The sequence below is a fragment of the Pipistrellus hanaki genome (assembly GCF_964339955.1).
Source record: "Pipistrellus hanaki genome assembly, chromosome: 2".
Classification (NCBI taxonomy): domain Eukaryota; kingdom Metazoa; phylum Chordata; class Mammalia; order Chiroptera; family Vespertilionidae; genus Pipistrellus; species Pipistrellus hanaki.
In genome coordinates, this window is record NC_140504.1 from 181,057,273 (window position 1) to 181,084,149 (window position 26,877).

Consider the following 26,877-nt stretch of genomic DNA (forward strand, 5'->3'; position numbering starts at 1 on the left):
CAGTAGGAGGTGTGTAGGAGGCAGCTGATCAATGTTTCTCTCTCATTAATGTTTCTCTCTATCCCTCTCCCTTCGTCTCTGTAAAAAAAATCAATTGAAAAAAGATGATTATTCAAGTAAAATGAGAATTGACAATTGGCAATTGGCCATTGTTCTTGGCAACCTTACAAAAGTTATTTCATGGGGAGAGGGGAAAGGGCAGAGGGTGGGGTGGGAACCTGGTGGAGGAGAGCAATGGTGGGGAGGGGGGAAGGAACATTTGTAATAATATGAAAAATAAAAACTTATTAAAAAAAAAAAAAGTTATTTCAAAGGTCTGTGGAGAGGTGACTCAAAATGAGAAGGGGAGGGTAGGGGAACTGGAGGCGGTGAGGATAGCCAAGTCTTTCAGAAGTTTTGCTGTTAAGGGAAGTAGGGAAATGCTGGAGGGTCAGGAGAGGGTTGGTTTTTGTTTGTTTGCTTGCTTTTAAGATGGGAGAAGAACAGCATGTATGATGACAGGAATAATCCCACGAGGGAAAAGGGAATGGGAGTGATGGGAACTGTAAAGCTATGCCCTGAAACAGACCAGAGGGATGGGATTTAGTGCAAAGTATGGGGTCCCCTCCCCATTCTATCTCTCTCTCTCTCTCTCTCTCTCTCTCTCTCTCACCACATCCACCTGGAGTTGTTTTGAGTCAGGCCGTCAACATTGAGTTAATTGTGTCTCCCGATAGCTTGAGAGCCCCTCTAGAGTAGAGGTGCATGTAAGTCACCTCTGATTTTTTCTCCACGAATCCCCAATCCGTGGCCCAGAGCCCCCCAGTCTGCGCTCGCTGAACCCGCCCGAAGGGACCCCAAACAGCTACCACGCGGCTGGTTTCATAAAGGGGGGCGGTCCTAGCCCTGCGCTCTGAGATCCAAACGTTCGGGCTCCCGCCGGGCTGGCTCCCGCGGGGATCGCTCCCCTCCTCCCCTCTACTCCCAGCTTCCCAAGACCACTCTGAGGGCCCCTGAGGCCCCATGCGGCCACCGTAGGGGACGATGGCCGATTCCTGTCAAGATTCGAGGTTGGTGGGGGCGGGGCTAACGCTTGGGGCCTTAAGACAAAACTGAGGATTGGACCAAGCACTCGGGGGAGGGGCTTAAAGGAGAACTCTGGCTAGAGAATGGACCAGGCCCGAGGAGGCGGGGCCTGATTGTAAAGCAGAGCGGAGATTGGACTGAGGGGGGGCTGTCCGCGCGAGGATTGGGCCGAGTGCTCCGGGGCGGTGCTTAAGGGGGCGGTACCGTGTCGGAAGTCAAAGGTCAGTAAATAGTGGTGATGTCATGCGGGGAAGATGGCGGAAGGGTGAGCCCGTCATCCTGCTCTCGGGCGTTGGGGCCTGAGTTCTCCCAGGGTCGGGGTGCTGGGCCAGGGTCCCCGTGGAGAACAGGGGGCCGGCGGGGCGGAGTCGCAGTGGGAGGGGGTGGGGGAGGCGGTCTGCGAAGCCTCAGCCCGTGGGGTCACATCCGAGGGGAAACTGAGGCCGGATCGTTGGACCCGCGGGGCTGCCAGATGTGTCTGTCTTCCGCAGGGAGGACGTGGGGTGGTGGCGGAGCTGGCTGCAGCAGAGCTACCAGGCGGTCAAGGAAAAGGTAAGCCGGCCCGGCTCCCTTCCTCCCCCGGGGCCCCGCACCGCTTCGCTGCAACTTGGCGCGGCCCCGCCCGGCCTGTGTGGGTGCCGGGTCCTGGGGGGGGGGGGGGGGGGACGACTCTCTCCCTACTTTTAGCCCCTTTCGGGGCTACAGAAAGACCGATGCCGACTTAGGCCTGTGGGACACTAGCCACAGCGAAATCAAGACTTTAGGTTGCAGCGACCCTCTCGTGGGAATCCATAGGAAGGGGAGATTTACAACTTCCTCGAAGAGAAAACATGTCATGTAGGTCTTAAAGATAAAGGGTTCTAGCAATAAAAACTTAGTCCTATAGTCCTTTAAAATATTAGCGTATGTGCCACAGCCAGCACTCTCGAACAGATCCTGAGGAGGTCGGTATTGGCCAAACAGATGCAGCCCCCAACCCCACAAAGCTCACAGTCTAGTCACTGGGAAATGCCATTGGGTGCCTCTGTTTCATGCCATTGCTAGCCTGTCAGAGCCAGCCCGAAGGCATTGTGGACATAGCTAACTACTATTTACCTCCAGCTACCGGGATGAGTCCTGCTTCAGAGCAGACTCCCCGAGGCTCTGCCCTCAGTTAAATAGGTCCTTTACTCCGGGAGCTTTTTTATCCTCCCGTGGCCTGTGTACTCCTCTCAGCTCCGGTCCAGCAGAGCTGAGGATGCCCTGAGCTGTTTGTGTTTGATGGGGACCAAGAAGGAGAATTTCACACTGAGGTTTAATAGAAGAGACCTCCAAGTAGCTCAGTTTCTGTTGCTCATTCTACCGACATTCATTTAGCAAACACATTTGAAGGCTTCCTGTTTCCCTCAAGGTTGGTCTGCCATACTCATGAAAAATAGGTAAATTAGCTTTCCACCTTTGTTCTTGGAGAACTCTCATTTGAAAACTGTGTGTGTGTGTGTGTGTGTACTTAACAGTTATAGGAACCTGGGCAAGTTACTTAACCTCTTTAGGCCTCAGCTCCTCATCTTTACTTAAAAAAAAAAAAAAAAGTGTATGTTTTATTGATTTTAGAGAGAGAGAAAGGAAGAGGGATAGAGATAGAAGCATTGATAAGAGATAGGCTGCCTCCTACATGCCCCCTATTGGGAGATTGAGCCCACAACCTGGGCATGTGCCCTGACTGGGAATCAAACCAATAACCTCTTGGTTCTTGGATCAATGCTCAACCACTGAGGCCCATGGGTCCGTTTTTTCTTATTTTTTCTGTGCTTTCCTGGCCTTCCTTCCTTTCCATCCTGGCTCCATTTGGACCACTCAATTCCCAGCACCCTCAATTCTCTTACACCCCATAGCATAAATTGCCCCAAGACTATTGCTCTGAGATGGTGCTATTATCTGCCTTCCTCTGCTCCTTACTCTCTGTAGTGTGTGGTGTGTGTGTATGAACTTCCCCACAGACACTGGTCGAGAACGTCACATTGCTCTTTGGCCCTGCCACAGATTCCCAAACTTACCTGGGCCTGAATATCCCCCACAACTTTTTCAGTCTCTAGTTTGCTTCTTCTCCCCTTGCCTTGAGGAACTTTCCTCAAACTTAACACCTCCCTCAAGTTCCCTGTTCAGTCACTTCCTCTTTTGCTTCCAGGAGACAACATTAGCTCTTACTTTAAAAAAAATAGATAGATAGATAGATAGATAGATAGATCTTATTGATTTCATAGAGGAAAGGAGAGGGAGAGAGAATAGAAACATCAATGATGGAGAAGCATTGATCGGCTGCCTCCTGCACGCCCCACACCGGATCAAGCCTACAACCCAGGCATGTGCTTCCTCCCAGAACGGAACCTGTAACCCTTTAGCCTGTAGGCCGACTCTACCCACTGAGCCAAACCAGCTAGAGCAGCTCCTACTTTTTAAAATTTGAGGTCAACAGCATGATCTCTCTAACTCCCTCTGCACCCCTGAAGCCAACCCATATGGGCTTATCTCTGATACACACTCAGCTTTACTTCATTTGCCAAATCCAGTGGGTGTTTTCAGCCCTTATCTTCCTGCACCTTCCTGCTGCATTTGACACTAGCGATCACTCCCTCTTGAAACTCGACTCCCTTGGCTTCTGTGACATGATTCTTTCTCAGTTCTCCACATGCTTTCCACCCCCCCCCCCCTTTCCTTTTCTGTTTTCAGGAGTTCCTCTTCCTCTGCCTGCCTCCTAAAGGTGTGGTATGTGAGAGGCCTTGTCCTCAGCCCACTGCTCTGTTTATAAACTCTTCCTGGGTGACTTCCATTTTCATGTTAGGGTGACTCAGTTCTTTTCTCTGAGCTTTAGTGTTTGAGAAACTCCTTCTGGACAGCTGTTCCAGATATTTCAGTCACTGCTGATTCTACATGACCAGAGTCACTGTCACCATCATCTCTCAACCTGCTCCCCCTTCCGCACTTTCTCTCTGTTGGCAGCACTACACCTACCCTGGTCATCTAGGTTAGCAGCCAGTAGCTCTTCTTGATTCTGTCTTGTTCTCAGTCAGTGTGTGTGTGTGTGTGTGTGTGTATATATATATATATATATATATATAATCACCAAATCTACCTTCTTTGCCTGGTATTTCTTTTCTTTTTTCTTTCTTTTTTTATTAATGTTTTTATTGATTTGAGGGGGGGGGGGGAGACACATCGATCAGCTGCCTCCTGTACACCCCTACTAGATATTGAGCCTGCAACCTGGACATGTACCCTGACCTGGAATCAAACTGGTGACCTCTTAGTAAATGGAACAGTGATCAACCAACTGAACCACACCAGTGAGGGATGCCTGATATTTCTTGAATCAGTTCCATCCTTACCGGCACTGTTCTTATTCATACTTTTCTGTTTTCTTTCCTGGACTATTGCAACAGCCTTCTAACTGGACTTCGCTCTTCTAATCTTGTCACCTGAAATTACCTATTAAAAAACGCAAATCTTGTCCCAGCCACTGTGGGCTCAGTGGTTAGAACATCATCCCACACGCTAAAAGGTTGCGGGTTCGATTCCCAGTCAGAGGGATGCACCTGGATTGCAGGTTCGATCCCTGGCCCAGGTTGGAGGCATGTAGGAGGCAACTCTCTCCCCATCCCACTTTCCCTTCCACTCTCTCTGAAATAAATCCATGGAAAAAATATCCTCGGTGAGGATTTATTTATTTATTTTTTTAAAAGTAAATCTCATCATGTCCTACCTCTTTCAAACCTTCGTGGCTCTCCATCACCCACCAGGCTGACTGGATGCTCCATGGTTGCCCTCGGCAACATCTCCAGCTTTATTCCTCACCACTTCTGCTTCACCTTTTATGTTCATTAGGACTAAAATACCATAAGCCTCAGTAAACCCCATACCCCAACATGTCCAGGCTTTCTTAGGTGACTCCTGCTCATAATCCACGTCACATCTTAAAGTAGGGGTCCTCAAACTTTTTAAAGTGAGGGCCAGATCACGGTCCCTCAGAGAGCTGGAGGGCCGGACTATATGAACTACTAATTCATACTGTAATACCTCGGCTGCGCTCACTGCCCAAAAAACCTGGCGGGCAGGATCAGACTCCTCTGCGGGCCGCATGTGGCCCGCGGGCCATAGTTTGAAGACCCCTGTCTTAAAGCATAGCAAAGCAGTGCAACAAAGTCTGTTTTGCTTCAGACTCTATGTGTCCCCTAACCCCACTCTGCTCCTGAGGACACTGACCCCGTCCCCCTCCGTTTCGTAGGAGACAGCTGAGGACTAGATGAGAGTTACTCTGGCTACACACAGCTTGTAGGTGTCTGGACTGACACTCAGTTCTCAGAGCGGCAGGAAGTTCTTTGCTCTCTGTTGTCAGTTATCAAGTCGTGGAATTGGGACAAGTGAGCATCGCCCCTGAGGCTAGGCTTCCCGTGCCGCCTGAGTTTTCTGAGTGTCTGTCTGGTACTGAAGAAGCACAGGGAGCAGGAGCAGAGGGTGGTGGATGTCCTCCCAGCCGGCTCTGTCATCCCTCTCTGTCTTCCACAGTCCTCCGAAGCCTTGGAGTTCATGAAGCGGGACCTGACAGAGTTCACCCAGGTGGTGCAGCATGACACGGCCTGCACCATTGCAGCCACGGCCAGCGTGGTCAAGGAGAAGCTGGCTGTGAGTACAACCTGTGTCCTCAGAGTCACTGTCCCTCACACCTGACCTATTTTGAGACCATGGTGGAGGCTCCCAACTTTTCTCCCATTTTTCTTTTATGGAATTGCTTTTCCCCATGGGCTCTCGTTTAGAAAGAATGTGTCTGCCAAGCAAACAAGCTACATCTCTGTATTAAGTATTAATAAGCTTTCCCACTTCTTACTGTCTTAGCAGATGTTATCCTATTACCAATGCAATTCATTGTAGATAATTTAGAAAATACAAATAAGTAAAAGAAAAATAGAGAGAGAGGCCTAGAGACATCCAAAATGCCATCTCCCAGCGATAACTACTGTTACTATGTGGAATATATCCCTTAGGTACCCTTTTATTTTCATAATTATCTTTTTCTTTTTTCTTTTTTCTTTTTAATTCAGAGAGAGGAAGGGCGGGGATGTGGGGAGGGGGGTAGTTAGGGAAAAATATCGATCAGTTGCCTCCTATCCTCACCCCAACTGGGGATTGATTTTGCAACCTGGATATGTGTCCTGACTAGGAATCGAACCCGCCACCTTTCAGTGCACAGGATGACACTTCAACAAACTGAGCTTCACTAGCCAGGGCTGTAACCTACTTTTTTACTTAATCATTACAGATTTCATTCTGCAGCTTTACAAATGGCATGGCATTCTATTATGTGGCTTTAACCAGTTCCTAGTTTCCTATTTCATTTTTCCTCAGTATTGTAAACAGATACAGTGAACATTCTGATTGCTAAATCTTTGCCTTTCACATTTTAAAAAAAATATATTTTATTGATTTTTTACAGAGAGGAAGGGAGAGAGATAGCTAGAAATGTCGATGAGAGAGAAACATCGACCAGCTGCCTCCTGCACACCCCCCACCAGGGATGTGCCCGCAACCAATATACATGCCCCCGACCGGAATCGAACCCGGGACCTTTCAGTCCGCAGACCGACGCTCTACCACTGAGCCAAACCGGCTTCGGCTCACATTTTATTTCTAATAAAATATTGGAAGGAATACTAGGGGGAGTATAGTTTTAGGTCTTTTAATATATATTACAAAACTACCCTCCAGAAAGGTGTGCCAACTTATATTTTTACTGGCCCTGTTTTTATTTATTTTATTTTTTTAAAATATATTTGAAGAGAGAGGGATAGAGAGTTAGAAACATCATTGAGAGAGAAACATCCACCAGCTGCCTCTTGCACACCCCCTACTGGGGATGTGCCCGCAACCAAGGCACATGCCCTTGACCAGAATCGAACCTGGGACCTTTCAGTCCGCAGGCTGAGGCTCTATCCACTGAGCCAAACCGGTCTCGGCTGGCCCAGTTTTTATTAATCTTCTGAGGTAGGAGTTTGATTCTGAAGTCTGTGGGAGAGAAAATTTATACAGTCAAAGGTATCCCTGCAAGTCTCCAGTTTCTGAGGAAGTGCAGTATACTGTTTTTTTACAGTTTTCCCTTTAGTGATGGGACAGATTGCAATTTCTTCATTTGCTCACCAGCTGAATCAATTGCCTTGTGACTAGAAGCCATGTCATGAAAAACATGTTTGGCAGTTTCTTACCAAGCTCGTTTCGTTGAAAGTTGTAGAATGCTGTCTGCCTGCTAACCACAGCTCAGATGAGCATGGAAGACAAGCGGTAGTCCAGCTGAACTGCGATAAGTCCCGCCAGGGGCAGAGACAGCACTTGTTTCTTTCATTTATTTATTCCTTTTTTTAGACCCGTGCTAACATGTTCTAGTACTGAGATAGGTTCTAGTTTAAAATGCGAGGGCAAAAAAAAATAAAAATAAAATAAAATAAAATGCGAGGGCAAAAAATAAATAAAATGCCTGGGCAGCCTAGTTAGGAATAAATGTTACAGTTTTCCACGAGGTCTGTAGAGCCTGACCCTGTCTCTCAGCATCTCATCCCTGCCTGCTCGAGGACATGCTGACCAGTGTGGCCAAGCTTGTTGTCCATACATTGGCCCTCAGCTAGTCCTAGGCTTGCCTGTAGGCAAGACAGTGTTCTTACCCAGCCCATATTTCCTCAGACTTCATAGAAAATACTCCACTTCCTGAGCAGTCACGATGATGAAATTGTGATATTACAATATTGCTATTTATTAAATGTTTGCTATATGTCAGGCATTGTGCATGCCTTATCTCTATTTTTTTTTGTTGTTGCTGAAACTCACATAACTTATCTTTTTAATCTACACGGTAGCCCTCTGAAAGAAATATATTTATCTGAACTTTACAGGGAAGGAAACAGACTCAAGGAGGATTTAGGTCTCACATCGGCAAGTAGTAGAGCTAGGATTCAAATTAAAGTTTGATTCCAAGCTAGTACCTTTCTCATCACATTGGCCTTCCCACTGAATGTCTGTGGCATGGCTCCTCACCTGTCAGTTTTTGCTCAGTCTGGCTGACCCTGAAATTTTGATGAAACAGCCAATCAGAGGAGCTCTGCTCTGACCTACAGAGGCCTACTGCAGCCCTACTCTGCACCCCCATCTGGTGGATGGGAACCCTGGCTGCCTCTCTCTCCTTCTCCAGCCCCAGAGATGGGGTGAGAAGTTGTGAGCGCTTCCCTGGTCCCCACCTACACAGTAAATTTTTGTACTTCACCACCGCTGTCTGCCCCAAACCCCAGATTGCAGCCTACTCCTGGACCACTTGCTTCCTCTGCTGGCTTATCTTTTCAGACTGAAGGCTCCTCGGGGGCGACGGAGAAAATGAAGAAGGGTTTGTCTGACTTCCTAGGAGTGATCTCCGACACCTTTGCTCCCTCAGCAGACAAAACCATCGACTGCGATGTCATCACCCTGATGGGCACGCCCTCTGGCACAGCTGAGCCCTATGATGGCACCAAGGTATTCACTGTGGCTTTCCCTGCAGCTAACAGCTCTGAGCTCTAGCTTCCCACATGTACTCACAAAAGCAATGTGTGTCCTGGCTAAAAAGCAAATGTATGTATATTACTGAATTGGAGAATACCAATAAGCAAGGAGATAATTATTGCTAAGTTCATAATCCCATCAGTCAAAAATAACCACTGATTTCTTACTGATGTATAGCCCTTCCTTCCTCCCTCCCTCCCTCCTTCCCTTCTTTCCTTCCTGTCATTCTTTTAAAGAATAAGGAGCTGCACAGAGAGAGTGTAGAGGGGAGTATTGGTATATTGGGATAATGCTCTAACAAACTGAGCTACCCAGCCAAGGTTAGCCTGTCTTTTTTTGTTTGTTTGTTTACAAACATGGGTAAAGATAGTTTAGGGTGTTGTTTTTTTTAAACCAAAAAGGCACTTTATACATACAATTTTGTTACCTGCTTTTGAAAAATTTATAATAAATTTAGCACCTTTCCTAATCACCATTATTTTTTATGTCTTTAAAATGAATATGGCATAATTTATTTCTTAAATATATTTTTATTCATTTCAGAGAGGAAGGGAGAGAGACAGAAACATCACTGATGAGAGAGAATTATTGATTGGCTGCCTCCTGCATGCCCCCTACTGGGAATTGAGTTCACAACCCCTGCCTGTGCCCTTGACTGGAATTGAACCCGGCACCCTTCAGTCAACAGACTGAAGCTCTGTCTACTGAGCCAAACGGGCTAGAGCTAGCATAATTTATTTCGTCACTTCCCTGCGTTGCACATTTGGATTCCTTTCAGATTTCAACCATAATGAGGAATGCTGTAGGGAGCATCTTGACAGACATGATCTGCTCTATATTTGGGCTATTTAAAACTAACTTCCAATAGGAATACATGTATGGGAGGAGGATGTCTATATTTCTATCACATTTTATTTTCTCTTGTCATTTCTTGGATGTCATGGAGTGTTTTTCCTAAGTTGCATGGTGTCATAGCAGTTTAGCCTCCTTCATAGCATTTTGCCACATTGAATTTCCATTCCAAATGTACTGAATTCCAAGAATTGGCACCACCACTTAGTGAAATTTGAGTGGAATTGTGAACATTTTAAAATGACAGGTTTTTAAATTATAACAGTGAATCACCAAAACCACTTGCTGCAGTTCTGATGCAGCCAGCCAGCCCAGCCTTCATGTAATACTGAGGAAGGAAGACGGGGCTTTCTGTTCACAGCTAAAGTTTGCCACTTCCATGGCCCTCATTCCAATGGCCCTCATTCCAGCCTACTGTTCACTTGGCAGATGGCCATGAAATTAAGAGATTCTTGATGAATGGTTTTAACTTGGGGAAGTTTTATTATTTCAAAACTTGTCCATAAATTTTTGACCTTATTAATATTTTTGCATTAATTTTTCAAGCTTCACATAATTCAAAAGTATTTTATACATATAATTTTGTAGCCTATTTACCCTGTATTTTCTTTTTCTTTTTTTTTTTTTAACATTTATTTATTTATTTTTACATATTTTATTGATTTTTTCCCCCCTACCCTGTATTTTCTTAGTGTAATATTTGGTGAGAGATCATTTTTCTCAGAACCTACTTTTGGATTCCTAGCCCAGCACTCCCCACCCTAGCCTGTTTTGTGTGTTTTTTTTTAATTTTTTTAAAATTTATTTTTATTTTTTAAAATATATTTTATTGATTTTTACAGAGAGGAGGGGAGAGGGATAGAGAGTTAGAAACATCAATGAGAGAGAAACATTGATCAGCTGCCTGTTGTAGTTTTTTTTCTTTATTGCTCCAGTCAACAAAAGGGAAACTTTATTGAGGCACCAGGGCCATGGAGTTCAGGCAGAAGGCAATCAGTCCTGCAGGCTCAAGGAGGTGGTGGAGAGGCCTTATTTATTAACCTTCTGGGGACAGGTTGTTGGTGTAGCCTCACTTTTTTGGGGAGTTGACAGCTTGAGGGTACAGGCAGGTGTAACACTTGTGACATCATGTACTTCTGGGAGGGCTGGAGAAGGAAGGGCTCGATGATGCCACCCTGTGGATGAAGCACCAAGTGCAGGGTGCACTCTTTCTGAATGTTGTCATCTGAAAGAGTGCAGCCATCCTCCAGTTGTTTGCCCACAAAAACCAGGCGCTGTTGGGCAGGTGGGATGCCCTCCTCATCTTGGATTTAGGCTTTGATATTCTCAATGGGCTCAATCTCGAGGGAGATGGTCTTGCCAGTCAGAGTCAGAGTCTTCACAGAGATCTACGTCTCTGCATCTGCTGGGGAGGCGGCTCATTGAAGAATCTTCTCTGCTTCTTACAGGCTCGTCTCTATAGCCTGCAGTCAGACCCGGCAACCTACTGCAATGAACCAGATGGTGAGGGGGCAGCTGGGGGGGTGGGCTTGCAGGGCAGGGAGGCCAAGGGCTAAGCATCCCCTGTGTAGAGGGACCAGAGTGGAGTGAGTGTGTACCTTAGATCTGGTGGGATGGCTGATGGTCCTCCTTCCTCCCTGAACCCAGGCTATCTTTTTTTTTTTTTTTTTTTAATATATTTTATTGATTTTTTTACAGAGAGGAAGAGAGAGGAATAGAGAGTTAGAAACATCGATGAGAGAGAATCATCGATCAGCTGCCCCCTGCACACCTCCTACTGGGGATGTGCCCACAACCAAGGTACATGCCCTTGACCGGAATCGAACCCGGGACCTTTCAGTCCGCAGGCCGATGCTCTATCCACTGAGCCAGACCGGTTTTGGCAAACCCAGGCTATCTTCATCCCTGTCTGCAAAGACTTCAACCCCGTCCCTCATCCTCAGCTCAGGCTCCCTCCCAGCCCCGGTGCCTGCCTGTTTGCTAAACCCCTGTGGTACAGCAAGCCCCAGGCTGGGAACTGGAGGTCAGAAACAAGTCAAACCCTCAACCTGGTCTAGACATTCAGGAACCTGCTATTAGGAGAGGGAAACAAGAAGCAGTGAATAAAGCAAAGGTAGTAGATTTGGAATGACTGCTTCTATAAAATGATGGGTGCGGTGGGAACCCAGAGGGATGGCACCCAGCCTAGCCTGGGAAACTAGGATGTGACACTTGAATTGATGTTTTAAGGATGAATTAGCAGCAAATTAATTTTATCTTTAAAGAGGGGGTGAGGGGAGGTGGGTGCTTAAGCAGAAGGTCCAGAAAGAACGGAGCAGCTGGCATTTGGGAAGGTTGAAGTAAAGGGAGCATGTGAGGGAATGAGCAGTGAGAGATGCGGTGGAAGCCACATTGGGATGCTTTGGGTGTCAGACTAAGCAGTTTGAATTTTGTCCTAAAATGTTCAAGGTAGTACTTCTTAACATTTTTTAAAAATATATTTTATTGTTTTTTAACAAGAGAAAGGGAGAGAGATAGAGAGCTAGAAACGTCGATGAGAGAGAAACATCGACCAGCTGCCTCTTGCACACCCCCCTACCGGGGATGTGCCCGCAACCAAGGTACATGCCCTTGACCGGAATCGAACCTGGGACCTTTCAGTCCGCAGGCCGACGCTCTACCACTGAGCCAAACCGGCTTCGGCAACATTTTTTTTTTTTAAGTCAAAAAGGCCTTTAAAAATCTGTTGAAAATTACAGGCCCTCTCTTAGCAAAATTTTAGATGCAAAAATGAGAATTCTTGGACCGTTTGAAGTCCATCTTTGGACCATAGCTTTTAAAGCCTCCTATAGAGAACTGGTGAAGGGTTTTGAGGCCTGAGGTAGTCAGATTTTACAATATATAAAAGAGTTCTGGGCAGTGTTGTGAAGGATGAAATGGAGGGAGAGAGAGAAGACAGGAAGATAGGTTAGGAGGCTTGGTAGCAGTCCTCACCTCAGAGATAGGGTCAGCACCTAGGAGGTGGCAGGAGGAATGAAGAGGAAAGGGTGCATGTCGAGAAGGGTTCTCGGGTTTCCATTGGATTCCTGGGTGGATCAGGTTGGGCAGGAAAGAAAAGGAGTTGGGTTTGCAGCACCCGTGCAAGTGGACGTGTCCAGGGGATACTTGGACCCCTGGATCCAGAGGATTTTCAAGAGGGAAGCAATGGCTACCAGAGTCAAAAACTGGATTGGTCACATGAGGAAGGACAGAGAAGTAGCCATTGGATCTGGAAATATGAGTCACTGGTAACCTGAGAACAGCTCTTTGAGAGAGGAGATCCAGTGGCCAAGTGCAGTGGGCTGACAGTGTGGAGGCATGGGAGAGAGGGAGTCTGCAGCCCTCCTGGAGGTCATGAAGATGCTGCGCCTGATTCCACCCACCCCTTCACCCTCCCTGCTCCCCACCGTGGGCCAATGGCTTTGAAAAAGACCTTATCCGTGACCAGGCTTAGGCGTGTGTTCTGTAGGCCCAGTGTTCTCTCCTCAGACCAGGGAACTGACCCTCAGTGTCTGTCCCTCTACAGGGCCCCCGGAATTGTTTGACGCCTGGCTTTCCCAGTTCTGCTTGGAGGAGAAGAAGGGGGAGATCTCAGAGCTCCTTGTAGGCAGCCCCTCCATCCGGGCCCTCTACACCAAGATGGTGAGGGCCCAGCTGGCAGGAGGTGGCGGGAGGTGGGAGAGACATTTCAGTCATCTGGCTTAGAGAGCGGTGGGAGGCCCTCCAGAGCCAAACCAGCCAGTTCCTGGGCCAAGAATTTTCACAGGGGAGATGATATGCCAGGTTTCTGGCCATCGTGGTGAGAAATGGAAGGACTGGCAAAGCCTGGTGGGATTCCTGTTCTCCTGGGCCAACCTAGGCCAGGAAGATAGCAGGAGTGGGGTGTGGGTTGGAAATACTCTGGTAATCATTGCTCAGCCTCTTGCTGTATTTGAAATCCAGAGTGGCTAGGAGCTGGCTGATAGGGCTGGGATGCAGACCCCACACAACCACTCCAGATGTTTCATCTTTGCTGTCCCCTCCCTCCAGGTGCCCGCAGCTGTTTCCCATTCAGAATTCTGGCATCGGTATTTTTATAAGGTTCATCAACTGGAGCAGGTACGCTGGCCTAGCCTGACTAGGTACTCCACTCAGCCATGGGGGGGCTGAGCTGGATTTTGTGGAGGGAAGGAGGGCACACAGGATGCTGGGGTCAGGACCAGATGGGAAGAGGGTGCTGTGACTGTCCTCGCTCCCCCACATTCAGGAGCAGGCCCGGAGGGATGCCCTGAAGCAGCGGGCAGAACAAAGCCTCTCTGAGGAGCCTAGGTGGGAAGAGGAAGAAGGTAAGACATTGGGCAGGTAACAGGTGCTGCCTGTGGGGGACTGTCTGTCCATCCTCTCTGAATCCTGGAGAGACATGGCGCCCCGGGGAAAAGGAATGAGGGTGTGCATGCTAAGGACAGGCTGAGCTGATGAGATATTTCCCAAGGCTGGGGGGATGCGAGGTACAGAAAGCACCTGATCTGCCGTGTCCTCATTGTAGCAGATTACCCTGTCGGCCGTGGACCAGCTACTGCAGAGTCACATGGGATGCTTATTGAAATCCCAGAGCCCCTTATCCTCTCTTGTAAGATTCTATGGGGTTGCCAAAACCGGTTTGGCTCAGGGGTAGAGCGTCGTTCTGCAGACTGAAAGGTCCCAGGTTCGATTCTGGTCAGGGCAGGTATGTTGGTTGCGGCACATCCCTGGTAGGGGGTGTGCAAGAGGCAGCTGGTCGATGTTTCTCTCTCATCGACATTTCTAGCTCTCTATCCCTCTCCCTTCCTCTCTGTAAAAAATCAATAAAATATATTAAAAAAAAAAAGATTCTATGGGGTTGTTGTGGGTTTTTTTGTTACTGTTTTTAAAATTTATATTGAGAGAGAGAGAGAAACATCCCATGTCAGAGAGATACATCAATCAACTGCCTCATGTACAATACATGCCCCAATGGGATTGAACCCGCAACCTGGCTCTGTGCCCTGCTGGGCAATCGAACCCATGACTTTTCGGTATACTGGCTGAGATGACACTCCAACCAACCGAGTCACACAGGCCAGGACCAAACTTGTATTTAACAAGCTCCCTAGTGATGTTAATGCCCAGCCAGACTTGGGAACCACTGGTTTAGGGAGGGAGCTAAGCATCCTCTATGGCAGCTCAGCTTTTGACAGTGTGTGGGAGTGATATAATATTAACGCATTTATTTATTAAGTGCTTATACAATATTATACTAGAGGCCCAGTGCACGAAATCTGTGCTGAGGGGAGGGATCAGCCTTCCCCCAGCCTGCACCCTCTCCAATCTGGGACCCCTTGGGGGGCCTAAACCAGCAGTCAGACATCCCTCACACAATCCTGGACCGCTGGCTCCTAATCACTCACCTGCCTGCCTGCCTGATTGCCCCTAACTGCACCCCCCCTGCCGGCCTGGTCACTCCTAACTGCCCCCCGTTCCAGTCTGGTCACCCCTTACTGCCCCCCCCCCAGCCTAATTGCCCCCAACGGCCCTCCATGGTGGCCTGGTCACCTCCAACTGCATCCCCCTGACAGACTGGTCACCCCTCATGGCCCCCGTGCCGGCCTGGTTGCCCCATGCAGCCTGCTGTTCAGTTGTTTGCTTGTCCCTCACTAACCCCTGTGCGGGCCTGGTTGTAGACAGCCATCTTGTGAGGGCATGAGGGTTAATTTGCATATTGCCTCTTTATTATATAGGGTACCTAACCTGTACTAAGAGCTTTATATATATGGTCATTACCACAACTCCATTATCCTCTTTTATAAATGAGGCAAGTAAATTAAAGAAAAGTTAAAGAAACACCCACAAAGTGCTTTGCCTGAGATCATATAGCCTGATCTGAACTCAAAACCGACAGAAAAAGAAAACTTAAAAGTCTTAGTTTTCTAGTCTAGAATGCCATCTTGGGCTGAATTTCTAGAAGCCGAGTGCCCACCAGATTCGTGCTTGGCCTCAGGGTAAGTGAGACTGACAGGGAGTCTGCAGTGAACCTGGTGGAAAAGGGTGAGGGCTCTGTCACCCTTTCATCCTGATCAGAGCAAACTGTGGAAGGAAGCCGAGGCCTGTCTTCAGGGGGCTCCAGCGTTGTCCTGGGGCTAACAGGGCACATTGCCCGCTTCCCCTGCTTTTCTCTCCTGACAGAGGAGCTTGCGGGCATCTCGCCCCCACCTCCAAAAGAGGCAAAGGTTCCTGTGGCCAAGACTTGCACATCCCTTGAGGGAGGACCTGGCCCCCAGAGTCCCTGTGAAGAGGATCCGGTGGCCCCAGCCGAGCCTCCGGCAGAGGTCACCCCGTCCGAGAGCAGCGAGAGCGTCTCCCTCGTGACCCAGATCACCAAACCCGCCGCCACCCCTGAGGCACCGGCGCTGCCCAAGGACCTGTCCCAAAGGCTTCTGGAGGCGTCTTTGGAGGAACAGAACCCGGCTGTGGATGTGGGCGAGACTGGACCCCCGCCCCCAGCTCAGTCTAAGCCTCACGCCCCTGCCGCTCGCCCCAGTGGCCCAGAGCCCAGGCCTCCAGCCAGAGTCGAGACTCTCAGGGAGGAGGTGCTCACAGACTTACGGGTGTTCGAGCTGAACTCGGACAGCGGAAAATCTACACCTTCCAACAACGGAAAGAAAGGTAAGTCAAGGCCAGAACCCGGGGAGTGTGCGGGGCAAGGCAAGTGAGAGTTGACACCTCACAAGGCAGACTGATCTCCTTGACCCTTGTGAGGATCCTAGGAGCAGCTGTCCTTTATTTGTGATACTGTTGGTGATGACAGTTACTATATATTATTCATTTGTTTATTTTTTTATTTTTATTTTATTTATTTATTTTTTAAAATATATTTTATTGATTTTTTACAGAGAGGAAGAGAGAGGTACAGAGAGTTAAAAACATCGATGAGAGAGAATCATTGATCAGCTGCCTCTTGCACACCCTCTATTGGGGATGTGCCCGCAACCAAAGTACATGCCCTTGACCGGAATCGAACCTGGGACTTTTCAGTCCGCAGGTTGACGCTCTATCCACTGAGCCAAACCGGTTTTGGCTATTTTTTATTTTTAAACATATTTTATTGACTTTTTATAGAGAGGAAGGAAGAGAGAGAAAGAAAAACATCAATGAGAGAGAAACATCAATCAGCTGCCTCCTGCACATCCCCTACTGAGGATGTGCCTGCAACCAAGGTACATGCCCCTGACAGGGATCAAACTGTAGGCCTACACACTATCCAGTGAGCCAACCCGGTGAGGGCTACTATATATATATTTTTTTTTTTTAATATATTTTATTGATTTTTCACAGAGAGGAAGAGAGGGATAGAGAGTTAGAAACATAGATGAGAGAAAATCATTGATCAGCTGCCTCTTGCACACCCTCCACCGGGAATGTGCCCTCAACCAAGGTACATGCCCTTGCCCGGAATCAAACCCGGGACCTTTCAGTCCGCAGGCCGACGCTCTATCCACTGAGCCAAACCGGTCCCGGCAAGGGCTACTATATATTATTTATTACCTTAGTCCAATTCTAAAATACACTGATTAAAGTGCATCTTACAAAATAAGGTTTATGTCAAGTCCTGTGCTGAGTTTGTAGCATTACTTTTAATTTCTCACATCTTACAAGCCAGTGAGGTCACTGTTACTGTCCTCATTTTACAGATGAAGAAAGTGAGGCTCAGAAATATTAATTAACTTGCTCAAATCACATGGCCACAAGTGGCTAGCCCAGATTCAGACCCAAGTCTGGCTGACTTGAACCCCATACCCTTAGCTACCTACCGAATTTTATCCTTTTGGACAATTTAACCTTATCTTGGGGTGGGTATTCTGGTGACACTGATTGATGGCAAGGGTCTTCTCTCCTGGGTCACCTTAGAAAAGTCATTAGCTTCCCTAAGCCTTCATTAATTATTAGTATAAAATATATATAAACAAAACTTATATGTACAGTTTTGAGGGTTTTTTTGTTAATCCTCACTCAATATTTTCCATTGAGCTGAGACCGGTTTGGCTCAATGGATAGAGCGTCGGCTTGGGGACTTAAGGGACCCGGGTTCGATTCTGGTCAAGGGCATGTACTTTGGTTGCGGGCATATCCTCAGTAGGGGGTGTGCAAGAGGCAGCTGATCGATGACTCTCTCTCATCGATGCTTCTAGCTCTCTATCTCTCTCCCTTCCTCTCTGTACAAAATCAATAAAATATATTTATTAAAATATATATATATTTTCCATTGATTTTTAGAGAAAGTGGAAGGGAAGGAGAAGACACAGAGAGAGAAACATCAATTGGTTGCCTCCCAGATCAAGCCTGCAACTAAGGTGTGTGCCCTTGACCAGAATCAAACATGGGACCCTTCAGTCCGCAGGCCAGTGCTCTATCTACTGAGCCAAACTGGGTAGGGTTGCATGTACAGTTTAAAGAATAAAGTTAATATTTCTGTGAGCCAGCTTAAGAAATAAGCTTTAGTGTCTTATCTGTATAATGGAATTTTATTCTGGAGGCTTTGACTTGATGTCACAGGGAACCTCTCTAACGCCTAGAATTGATGATGCCTTTGTTGTCAATTTCTTTGCCACATTCAAAAATACCTCTCTACGAGGTAGCTGATGGCCAGCAAGACCTTCCCTCAGCTCCTCACACACACGTGCATCCTGTCTGCGAGCACTCGGTACCAGTCAGCCACGAAGCTTGCCCATCTGGCAAGGGCCAGCCTGCTGGCACGTGAGGGACTGCTTTGCTGCAGTGGGTGGGAAACAGACCCCGCTACGCCCTCCCCTGTCCCTGATGGAAACTGCAGGGTTTCTAGTTTCCAAACAGAGTGCTTTCCTTCTGACTGGCTCAGTGAGGTCATCCATTGAGCTCCTACCTATTCTTTGTGAGACACTGAGGAGGGAGGGGCAGAAGCTGCAGTCTTTGTGATGAAACATGAAGCTGTGCGGGACAGACTAGTATTGGAGAAGGTCAAAGAAAGAAGGAACATCTCGGCGTCCGCGCGTCTTTCACCGAGGAGGCCAGCGTTGTCTGGGAAGCTGGGGAGTCCGGGGCAGGTGCGGGGAAGCAGTCCGGGCTCGGTGTGCCCACAAAGGCCATGCAGCAGAGGGCAGGGGGCACACTGAGGGGGGTGACGAGAGGGAGGAACAGATAGGTGAATGGATCGGCTCAGAAATAGAACTTAAGAACGTAAGCTGAATTTAGAAGGTTGGACTTAGTGCCACAAAGCAGCGGGGCATGCTGCATATACTATATGCCCAACCTGTACTAAGAGCCTCTCATGGGGAGGCTCTGGGTTCAAATCCCAACTTTGCTCATAAGCCATGTGACTTCAGACAAGTTACTGATCTTAAGCCTTCATTTACGCCTCTTATCAACTGGGGGTAATTGTTTCAGGTGCTTAATCAAGGAGAAATGCTTTGGAGAAATGATGATAATAAGAGGTACTAGTCTCTGAACACTTTCTGTATGTTCATATAGCTCTGTGCTAAGCACGATATGCATAATCACTCAATCTTCACAAAACCCCTGTGGATTCTGTGCAATATTCCCCCTGTTTTATTAGTAGGAAATAGATCAGTCACCTCCCAATAAGTACTTAGAAAAGTATGAAATAGTCATTTAGGAGAGTGGATGAGGAGGTGATGGATCAACAGGTAGTGTGTGGTTGCTGGGTGGGTGGTACTAAGGGCCATTGGAGGTAGTCGTCATTAACTTGGAGACACTGGTCAGCACTATTGCACTTCTGTCCGGCCAACGTCACTTAACTCTGAGAAGAGGCCTTAAGGACTCCATTTGTTCATGTGCCGGTACAGGCACAGAGCAGGTGGGGAGTTGGATTTAACCGGGGCTCGTTTAGCTAGATGAAATCAGTGGAAGAAAAGGAGTCAGTCAAGTACATGAAAGAAGTGATCAGAATGATGGCTCCTGGAATCCTAGCTGGACAAGGGAGGGAACAGCGATGAAAGAGTTGTAAGGTTCAAGAATTATAGGTTCCATTTAGAATCCACATGATCAGGAAAGTGAGTGGTGGGTGAAAGAGAATGGACAAAATGAGATTTGGGGGAAGATGCAGCGAAAGCTCTTAACCGCCCCGTGTTACTGTCTGCGTGCCCTCAGGGACTCGGAAGGAGAGGCTGGATTTGATGCAGAAGACCCAGCAGACGTAGTTGTAGTCAGTGAGGGGAAGCCAGGGTCTTGGATGAGGGTCGGACAGTGGGAACAGAGTAGAGGGAGTAAATCTTAAAGGGAAGACTGGAGACTTAGAGACAGAGTGACTCCTTTCCCGATTGTGTTACTTCCTAAAATGGCATGAGGGAGGTGGTCTCTGCGCAGCAGTCTTTCCTGGGGTCCGCTGCAGTGCCCGTCTTTGCAGATTTGCTTCCTACCTGAGGTTAGTGATGAAAAACGCCATCGTGAAGTCTAAAATGATGGTTGCATAGGTGAGTTTTCTGCCACAGGCACAGTATAATGGAGATCTTACTCTCCTTGTGTGACTGAACCGATGGTGGGACAAGGCAGGTGGCAGAGCCCCAGTTCACGTCTCTGCCACTCACACCTTCATTTTCTCATCTGTGAATCAGGACTGTGAATACCTACCTTGGAGGGCGGGTGTGAATGCTCCAAAAAGTTTAGCTGGTACTCTGTTTTCTAAAGGGTCTGCCCTAGCATGTAAGCCTGAAGAAGAGTTTCCAATCCCTAAAGGACAGCTGAGGCTAGAGAAAGCTGTCATGGCTACGGCCACAGCTCTGAGGTGACAAATCAGCCAGGAGTCTGGCTTCCATCTCACCGGGAGCCTGCTCTGTCAGAGGTGTCAGAGGGTCCCACCAGTGTTCTAGAAGCACAGGGACACTTAGTGTGGGTCAGGGGAGCTGGGTCTTGTGGCAGGCACATCTGTCCCTGACCAGCTGTGGGGCCACGTACAGCATCACTTAACTCTGAGAAGAGGCCTTAAAGACTCCATGTGTTAAATATCCAATGTGCACATATGTACGGGCACCTTCCACTGATATTTATAATATTAACACTGTCTGGTGTCAAACGGAAGTCTCAAGTCCACACAATCACCCAGGTTCCTGCAGAATCCTGGACGAGGGTAGAACAGTGGGAGCAGAGGAGAGGGAGTAAATCTTAAAAGGAAGATTGCTGAGTGAATGAGAGAGCAGGAGTCTGCATTCTAATAAGCTCCTCCAGTGGTTCTTTGCAAAGAGGGTAGTTTATCTTTTATTTATAAAGTAAGAATGAAGCTCAGTAACTTGCCCAAGACTACAATAAATAAAAGAGTCAGGATTCCACCTAGACTGACTTGGTTCCATAGACCATGCTCTTGCCACACTGCTTATAGTTAGCTAGGTGGCTAGGAAGAGAGAACAGTGTGAGACCCCTTATAAGGAATGTGCGGGCTGGGCTGAGGGAGGGTCTGAGACCCCAAGAACTTGGTGGGGAGCAAGTTAGAAAAGAAATAAGGAGATATTATGAGTCATGCTGTTGGAATCAAAGGCCTACATTTTTTAAAGGTCCTTTAAAAAAAAAAATTACAAAGTAATACATGTTTCTTTTAGGAAAAAAACCACACCAAGAAAAATTACCCCATGACCTCATCTAGGGATAACTATTGTTAGTATTTTTGTGGATATCTTACTGATCTTTTCTGCATACATCTGTGAGCATATTTCTAAAATGGAATCTTACTGCATATACTTGTTTTTACACGAACTATATTGTAGCTTTCTTCTTAGTAATAGCTTTCTTTTTTAATATATTTTGTTGATTTTTTACAGAGAAGAAAAGAGAGATGTAGAGAGTTAGAAACATCGATGAGAGAGTATCATCGATCAGCTGCCTTTTGCACACCCCCTACTGGGGATGTGCCCGAAACCAAGGTACATGCCCTTGACCGGAATCGAACCTGGGACCTTTCAGTCTGCAGGCCAATTCTCTATCCACTGAGCCAAACCGGTTTCGGCATTAGTAATAACTTTCAGTGTACATTTTAAAAATATTTGCTTGTAAGCAGTCATAACCAAATATGAATTTTTAGAGCAGCGGTTGTCAAACTTTAGCAGGCATCAGAATCACCTAGAACAGGGATGGATAAACTTGTTCTGAATAGAAAACCGTATAGGCCTAGGTCACAAGTATATTAGGCCTTTGGGGACATACAGTCTCTGTCTAAACTACTGGCTGTGCTGCTGTAGCCTCAAAGCACCCATAGGCAATGTGTGCACAACATTTTATTCCAAAACAACAGAGGCTGGATTTGGTCCATGGGCCATGGCTTACCAACCCCTGGTTTAGAGAGAGGGTCCATGAATATTTATTGAAAATGAGCTATGTGTTCTAGTCACTTGGAGTATATTGGGAAATAAAACCAATACCCTGCCTGCTCTTGAGGAGCTCTCATTTTAACTCCTATATTATTAGGCAATAAATATATTAAATCTGATGGTATATGCTAGAAAGTGACAAAACAATGGAAAAAAGAACAACTTGGGCAGAGGGGAATAAGTTGCAATTTAAAAGAATGTTAGAGCCCCAAACCGGTTTGGCTCAGTGGATAGAGCGTTGGCCTGCGGACTGAAAGGTCCCTGGTTCGATTCTGGTCAAGGGCATGTACCTTGGTTGCGGGCACATCCCCAGTAGGGGGTGTGCAGGAGGCAGCTGATCGATGATTCTCTCTCATCAATGTTTCTGACTCTATTCCTCTCTCTTCCTCTCTGTAAAAAATCAATAAAATATATTTAAAAAATAAAATAAAAAATAAAAGGATGTTAGAAAATAAAAGGATGATTAGGGTAGGCCATACTTAGATGGTGAGTTTGAATGAAGCTGTACAGGAAGTTAGGAAGTTGGCTTGTGGATAGGGAACAGCCCATGCAAAGGCCCTGCAGTGGGAATGTGCCTGCTGTTTTAGATGTAGCAAGGAGAGTGTAGGCAGAACGGAGAAAGTAAAGAGGAAGAGGTTCATTGTTTATTCTGGGAGATTTTTGTGGCTCCCAGGGAACATTGGAACCAAAGTGCTCAGTAACTTGCTTTTCCTCATTTAATAGTATAGTTTTGTGGGTTGTTTTTTTTTAATATATTTTATTGATTTTTTACAGAGAGGAGGAGAGAGGGATAGAGAGCTAGAAACATCCATGAGAGAGAAACATCAACAAGCTGCCTCTTGCACACCCCCTTCCAGGGATATGCCCACAACCAATGTTCATGCCCTTGACCGGAATCGAACCTGGAACCTTTCAGTCTGCAGACTGATGCTCTACCACTGAGCCAAACCGGTTTCGGCAATAGTATAGTTTAATACTATTTGTCATGTATATGTTCTGTAGTCTAACCTTTAAAAGCTACATGTAATGTTCCATCACATCACTGCACTATTTACATTTGTAATTCTCTTGTCAGTGGGTTTTCAGGTGGTTTTTTAAGTTTTTCATCACTGTAGTAGTACTACAGTGAACATTCTTTTCTTTTTTTTTTAAATATATTTTATTGATTTTTTTTTTTTTTTGCCCCCCTCCCTCCCTCCCTCCCTGAACATTCTTTTGGCTGCATTTTTTTTTACTGAATCTAGGATTTTTCCTTAGATTCCTAAAAGTGGGAAGTGGGATAGAACAGCAGCAGAAGGCAAAGACCTTTGTGTGTCTTTGTCAGATCCTTTTAAAGAATGCCATTGTCTCCAGCTTTGACCTCTTCACATACCACTCTGACTTCGACACTGTGGATTTTGGTTCTAGGCTCAAGCACAGACATCAGCGAGGACTGGGAGAAGGACTTTGACTTGGACATGACCGAAGAAGAAGTGCAGATGGCACTTTCCAAAGTGGATGCCTCTGGTGAGGTGAGTGGACCCGGTTGGCCACAGGGAAGCAAGCCCAGCGATCCCAGGGTCTGAGGCCTCTCCCGCTCCAGCCCAGCTGTCCCCTCAGGGAGGATGGGTCCCTGAGCCTCTCTGAGGTGGCAGGCTGCAGAGAGAGAGCTGGGACCTCCCACTCGGGCCCTGAGCAGTTGTCATTGGATGGAAGAAAGGGAGAGTTCCTGGCATTACTGTGTCAGAATCACCAAGGAACCATTAAAAAATAGAGATGCCAAACCCTGCTCTAGATCTGACTCATGGTCCCCCAGGTTGGGCCCTGAGCAGATTTCTAGTCTTGGAGACAAAAGGCAGTGTGATCTAGGGCTGATCACTTAGCCTGAAACATGACATTGATCATGATAAGCTTGTCAGCTGTGACAGACAATGATCGACACAGTGGGACTTGGGAGCGCTAGTATATGTTACCAAAACCACCACAAGACCCAGTCCAGTTATGAGCTCTTCCTTCACTACCTCTCAAAATAAAAAAATGGCTCATTTTGAATGAGAGCCTAGGGATAAGCCTCTCATAGCTAGTAAACAACAGGCATATGATTCAAGTCAGTGTTACTTCCATCGTCCACCATGTAACTCATGCACCTGCTAAAGAGGGAAACAGATTAGAGGGAAACAAGGCGGGGAGGGCCTTGTTTTTCTGATTGGAAAACTGGAGCCTGAGAGGAGGCGGTGACCATGCGAGAGCATCTTGTGCCTGTGCCTTCATGATGCCCCAGGCAGAAAGGCTCTGCTGGCCCGTCGTGGCTTTTGTGTCTTTGCGGCCTTCTTCTTCTTTTTTTTTTTTTTTTTTTAAATATTTTTTATTGTTTTGTTTTTGTTTTGTTTTTTACAGAGAGGAAGGGAGAGAGATAGAGAGCTAGAAATGTCAATGAGAGAGAAACATCGACCAGCCACCTCTTGCACACCCCCTACCGGGGATGTGGCCGCAACCAATGTACATGTCCTTGACCGGAATCGAACCTGGGACCTTTAGTCCTCAGACCGACGCTCTACCACTGAGCCAAACCGGTTTCGGCTGCAGCCTTCTTTTAAAGCCTGACATCCACTCTTCCTGAACAGTTATTTTCGCCATAGCAGGGATCGGCAGGCCAAGAGAAAGTTGCTGGGAAGATTTTGGCTAAGGACTGGGTGCCTGAGCCCCTGGTGAGGCCCTGTAAGCACCTGCAGTCCAGGGCCACCCTCCAGCTCTCTGCCTCTCTGAGCCATCTTCGTAGCTGCTCACCAGGAGACAAGTTTTCGTTCAGGAATTGCTGATTCGTTCCTGTGGGCAGGCTGTCCTTCCTGTAGGACAAGTGCTGGTTGGTGGAAACATTTCCTTTGGGTCTGGAATGACCAGAGAAGCAGACTCACCGCTTAGATAGAGGGCAGCTCTGCTCCCAGACACGTTCCTTAAGACGGGGGTTCACTCTCGTGGGCAGCTGAGGGCTTGGGGCTATCTGGAAATGGAGGCAGCAAGGGGAGCTCTGGGTCTGGGTTTGACTTAGAGGAATAAACTGGTATTTGTGCTGTCCATTGTCCTCTCCCATTTGCAGCTGGAAGATGTGGAGTGGGAGGACTGGGAATGAGGGGAGCCAGAACAAGCGGCTCCCCCTCCCACCGCACCTCCCATTTCCCTCGGTCGTCTCAGCCCAGCCCTGGAAGACGCTGACCAAGAATGTCCCCCAATGGCCTCTCAACCAGAGCTCTAGGCACAGATTCTGGGTTGCTTCTTGCTGGCCCTGGGGGCCCCTGCTCACATCTGGGAAGGGGCTCACAACCAAGAACTCTGACTTGTGCCAACCATAGGATGACCCTCACCGGAAGAGCCTACATTTTTATGCTGAATTCCCTGCTCCTGGGGACTCTTGCTGGGAAGTCCCAAGGGATAGCTCCATCCCTTCTGCCTCTGTGGACAGGAGCTGAACCACCAGTCTCTTGGAAGAAGCCAAGTCAACACACTGTCCACCCATAAGCAGGCAAGGAAGGACATGCCACCTGCCATTGGCTAGATAGGGATGGCAACCTGTTTGGTTCTTATTCCAGTGGGTAAGAGACATTTGATTCTGGGGAATTAGCCTCTCTTGGGAATCTCCTCTTCCCGGCATTTTCCATTCCCAGAAAGGTTCCTTGTGGTTCAGAATCCAGAGACCAAACCCATCTCCTTCCATCCAGCCCAGCTGGATGTCCCCCACACTTTCCCAGGGCTTCTTCATGTCCGATGCACCCAAGTCCTTAGCCCAGCTGTGCCACCTGCAAGACTCTGCTCTTGCTTTTCTTCCCCTCCCCATGAAGGGAGGGGCCCCTTCAGGCCCTTCCGTACGATGCCTGGGGGTACTTTGTCCAGCCAGCTACCCACCTCAATTCACCTGGATCTTAGGACACAAGCCAGCTCGCAGTGGCACAGAGCAGTGATCAAAGCTGAGTACTTACAACTCTGGTAAGCCCAATTTCTCTGCCTCAGCCCTTCTGCTTCTAGAAGGGATGTGCTGGGGTGAATTCTTGAGACTCATCAGGCTTCTGAAAAAGCTCTTCTTGAAGGCAGACCCGTCTTTGTCTCTCTCACCCTCCACTCTGCTAACGCGGCCCCTCTAGGGGAATGCGGGCTGCAGGGATCCCTGGAGGTCCTGGCGCTGACAGGGCTGCTCTGGTATTCCAGTGCAGAGTCTGGTGCTCACCAGTGATTTAATGGGAGCGTGGCCGGGATCCCAAGGAGTGAGGGGGTGGGGTGGAGAGAGTGCTGAATCTTTGTGATGGGATGGGGTTTTTCTCTTTGTAATTATTTCTTTAGTTTAATTAATCTTTTGGTTGTTTGTGCAATATTATATATTTTAAATTATAATGCATCTCTCCAGAGTATTTTGTAGCTGGGAAAAGAAAAAAAAAAGGAGAAAAAAAAAAGATTCTAACAGCTGTTAGTTTTGTAATTAAAAAAGAAAGAAAAAAGAACTTTGTTCTGACCTTTTCCAGACTGTCGTTAACAGCATTAAAGAATTCAACAGAAGCTGGAAGATGCCTGGGGTCTGTTCTTGTCCCCCATGGCAGCTGGGCAGGACAGTCACAATGTGCAGAGTGGCTTCCTGCTTAGAATGTGGTGGGGGCGGGGGAGAGGGAGGAAGGGGTGGGGCCTGGGTTCTGAGGGCGTCCCTGTCCTCATCTCAGACTCCGCTTGGCCTTTGGAATGAGAAGGGGCAGGACTTCCAACAGGCTTCTCACCAAGACTAGAAGTCAAGAGGCCAATTCTGCATCCCCAGTGCTTCTGCTTTTATTTGGAAAGGAAGTTGCAACAACAGTGGCTCCAATTGCTCTTGGTCATTGTTCTCCTCCTCCCCTCCCCCCGTATATGTATGATTCTGGGGTCTAATTTAATTAACTTTAGTTAAATGCCCGTATGAAAATCACTTGTCAGTCATAATAAAAGGGAAGTCTGAATGAGGCCCTCTGGTTCCTTGAAGATCTTTCAAGGGAAAGAAAAGTAAGGCGGGGAGGGTGTAGGTAAGTTTTAGGATGAGTAGACTTAACGT

General features: G+C 47.5%; 1 protein-coding gene and 1 long non-coding RNA gene across 2 annotated transcripts; both read left to right on the forward strand.

Annotated features, from left to right (window-relative positions):
* The first annotated feature begins 1,289 nt into the window (after nt 1-1,289).
* Nucleotides 1,290-26,789, forward strand: BSDC1 (BSD domain containing 1). Its single transcript, XM_084873104.1, has 11 exons — nt 1,290-1,330; nt 1,557-1,617; nt 5,608-5,724; nt 8,425-8,592; nt 10,920-10,974; nt 13,016-13,131; nt 13,519-13,587; nt 13,736-13,814; nt 15,670-16,149; nt 23,241-23,344; nt 24,910-26,789. The coding sequence occupies exons 1-11, from the start codon at nt 1,320-1,322 to the stop codon at nt 24,940-24,942; spliced, it is 1,293 nt and encodes a 430-aa protein (XP_084729230.1). The 5' UTR covers nt 1,290-1,319; the 3' UTR covers nt 24,943-26,789.
* On the forward strand, nt 10,998-11,938 carry LOC311617728. The gene is made up of 2 exons (XR_014794165.1): nt 10,998-11,118; nt 11,364-11,938. It is a non-coding gene; the product is annotated as an uncharacterized lncRNA (long non-coding RNA).
* Nucleotides 26,790-26,877: the final 88 nt, after the last annotated feature.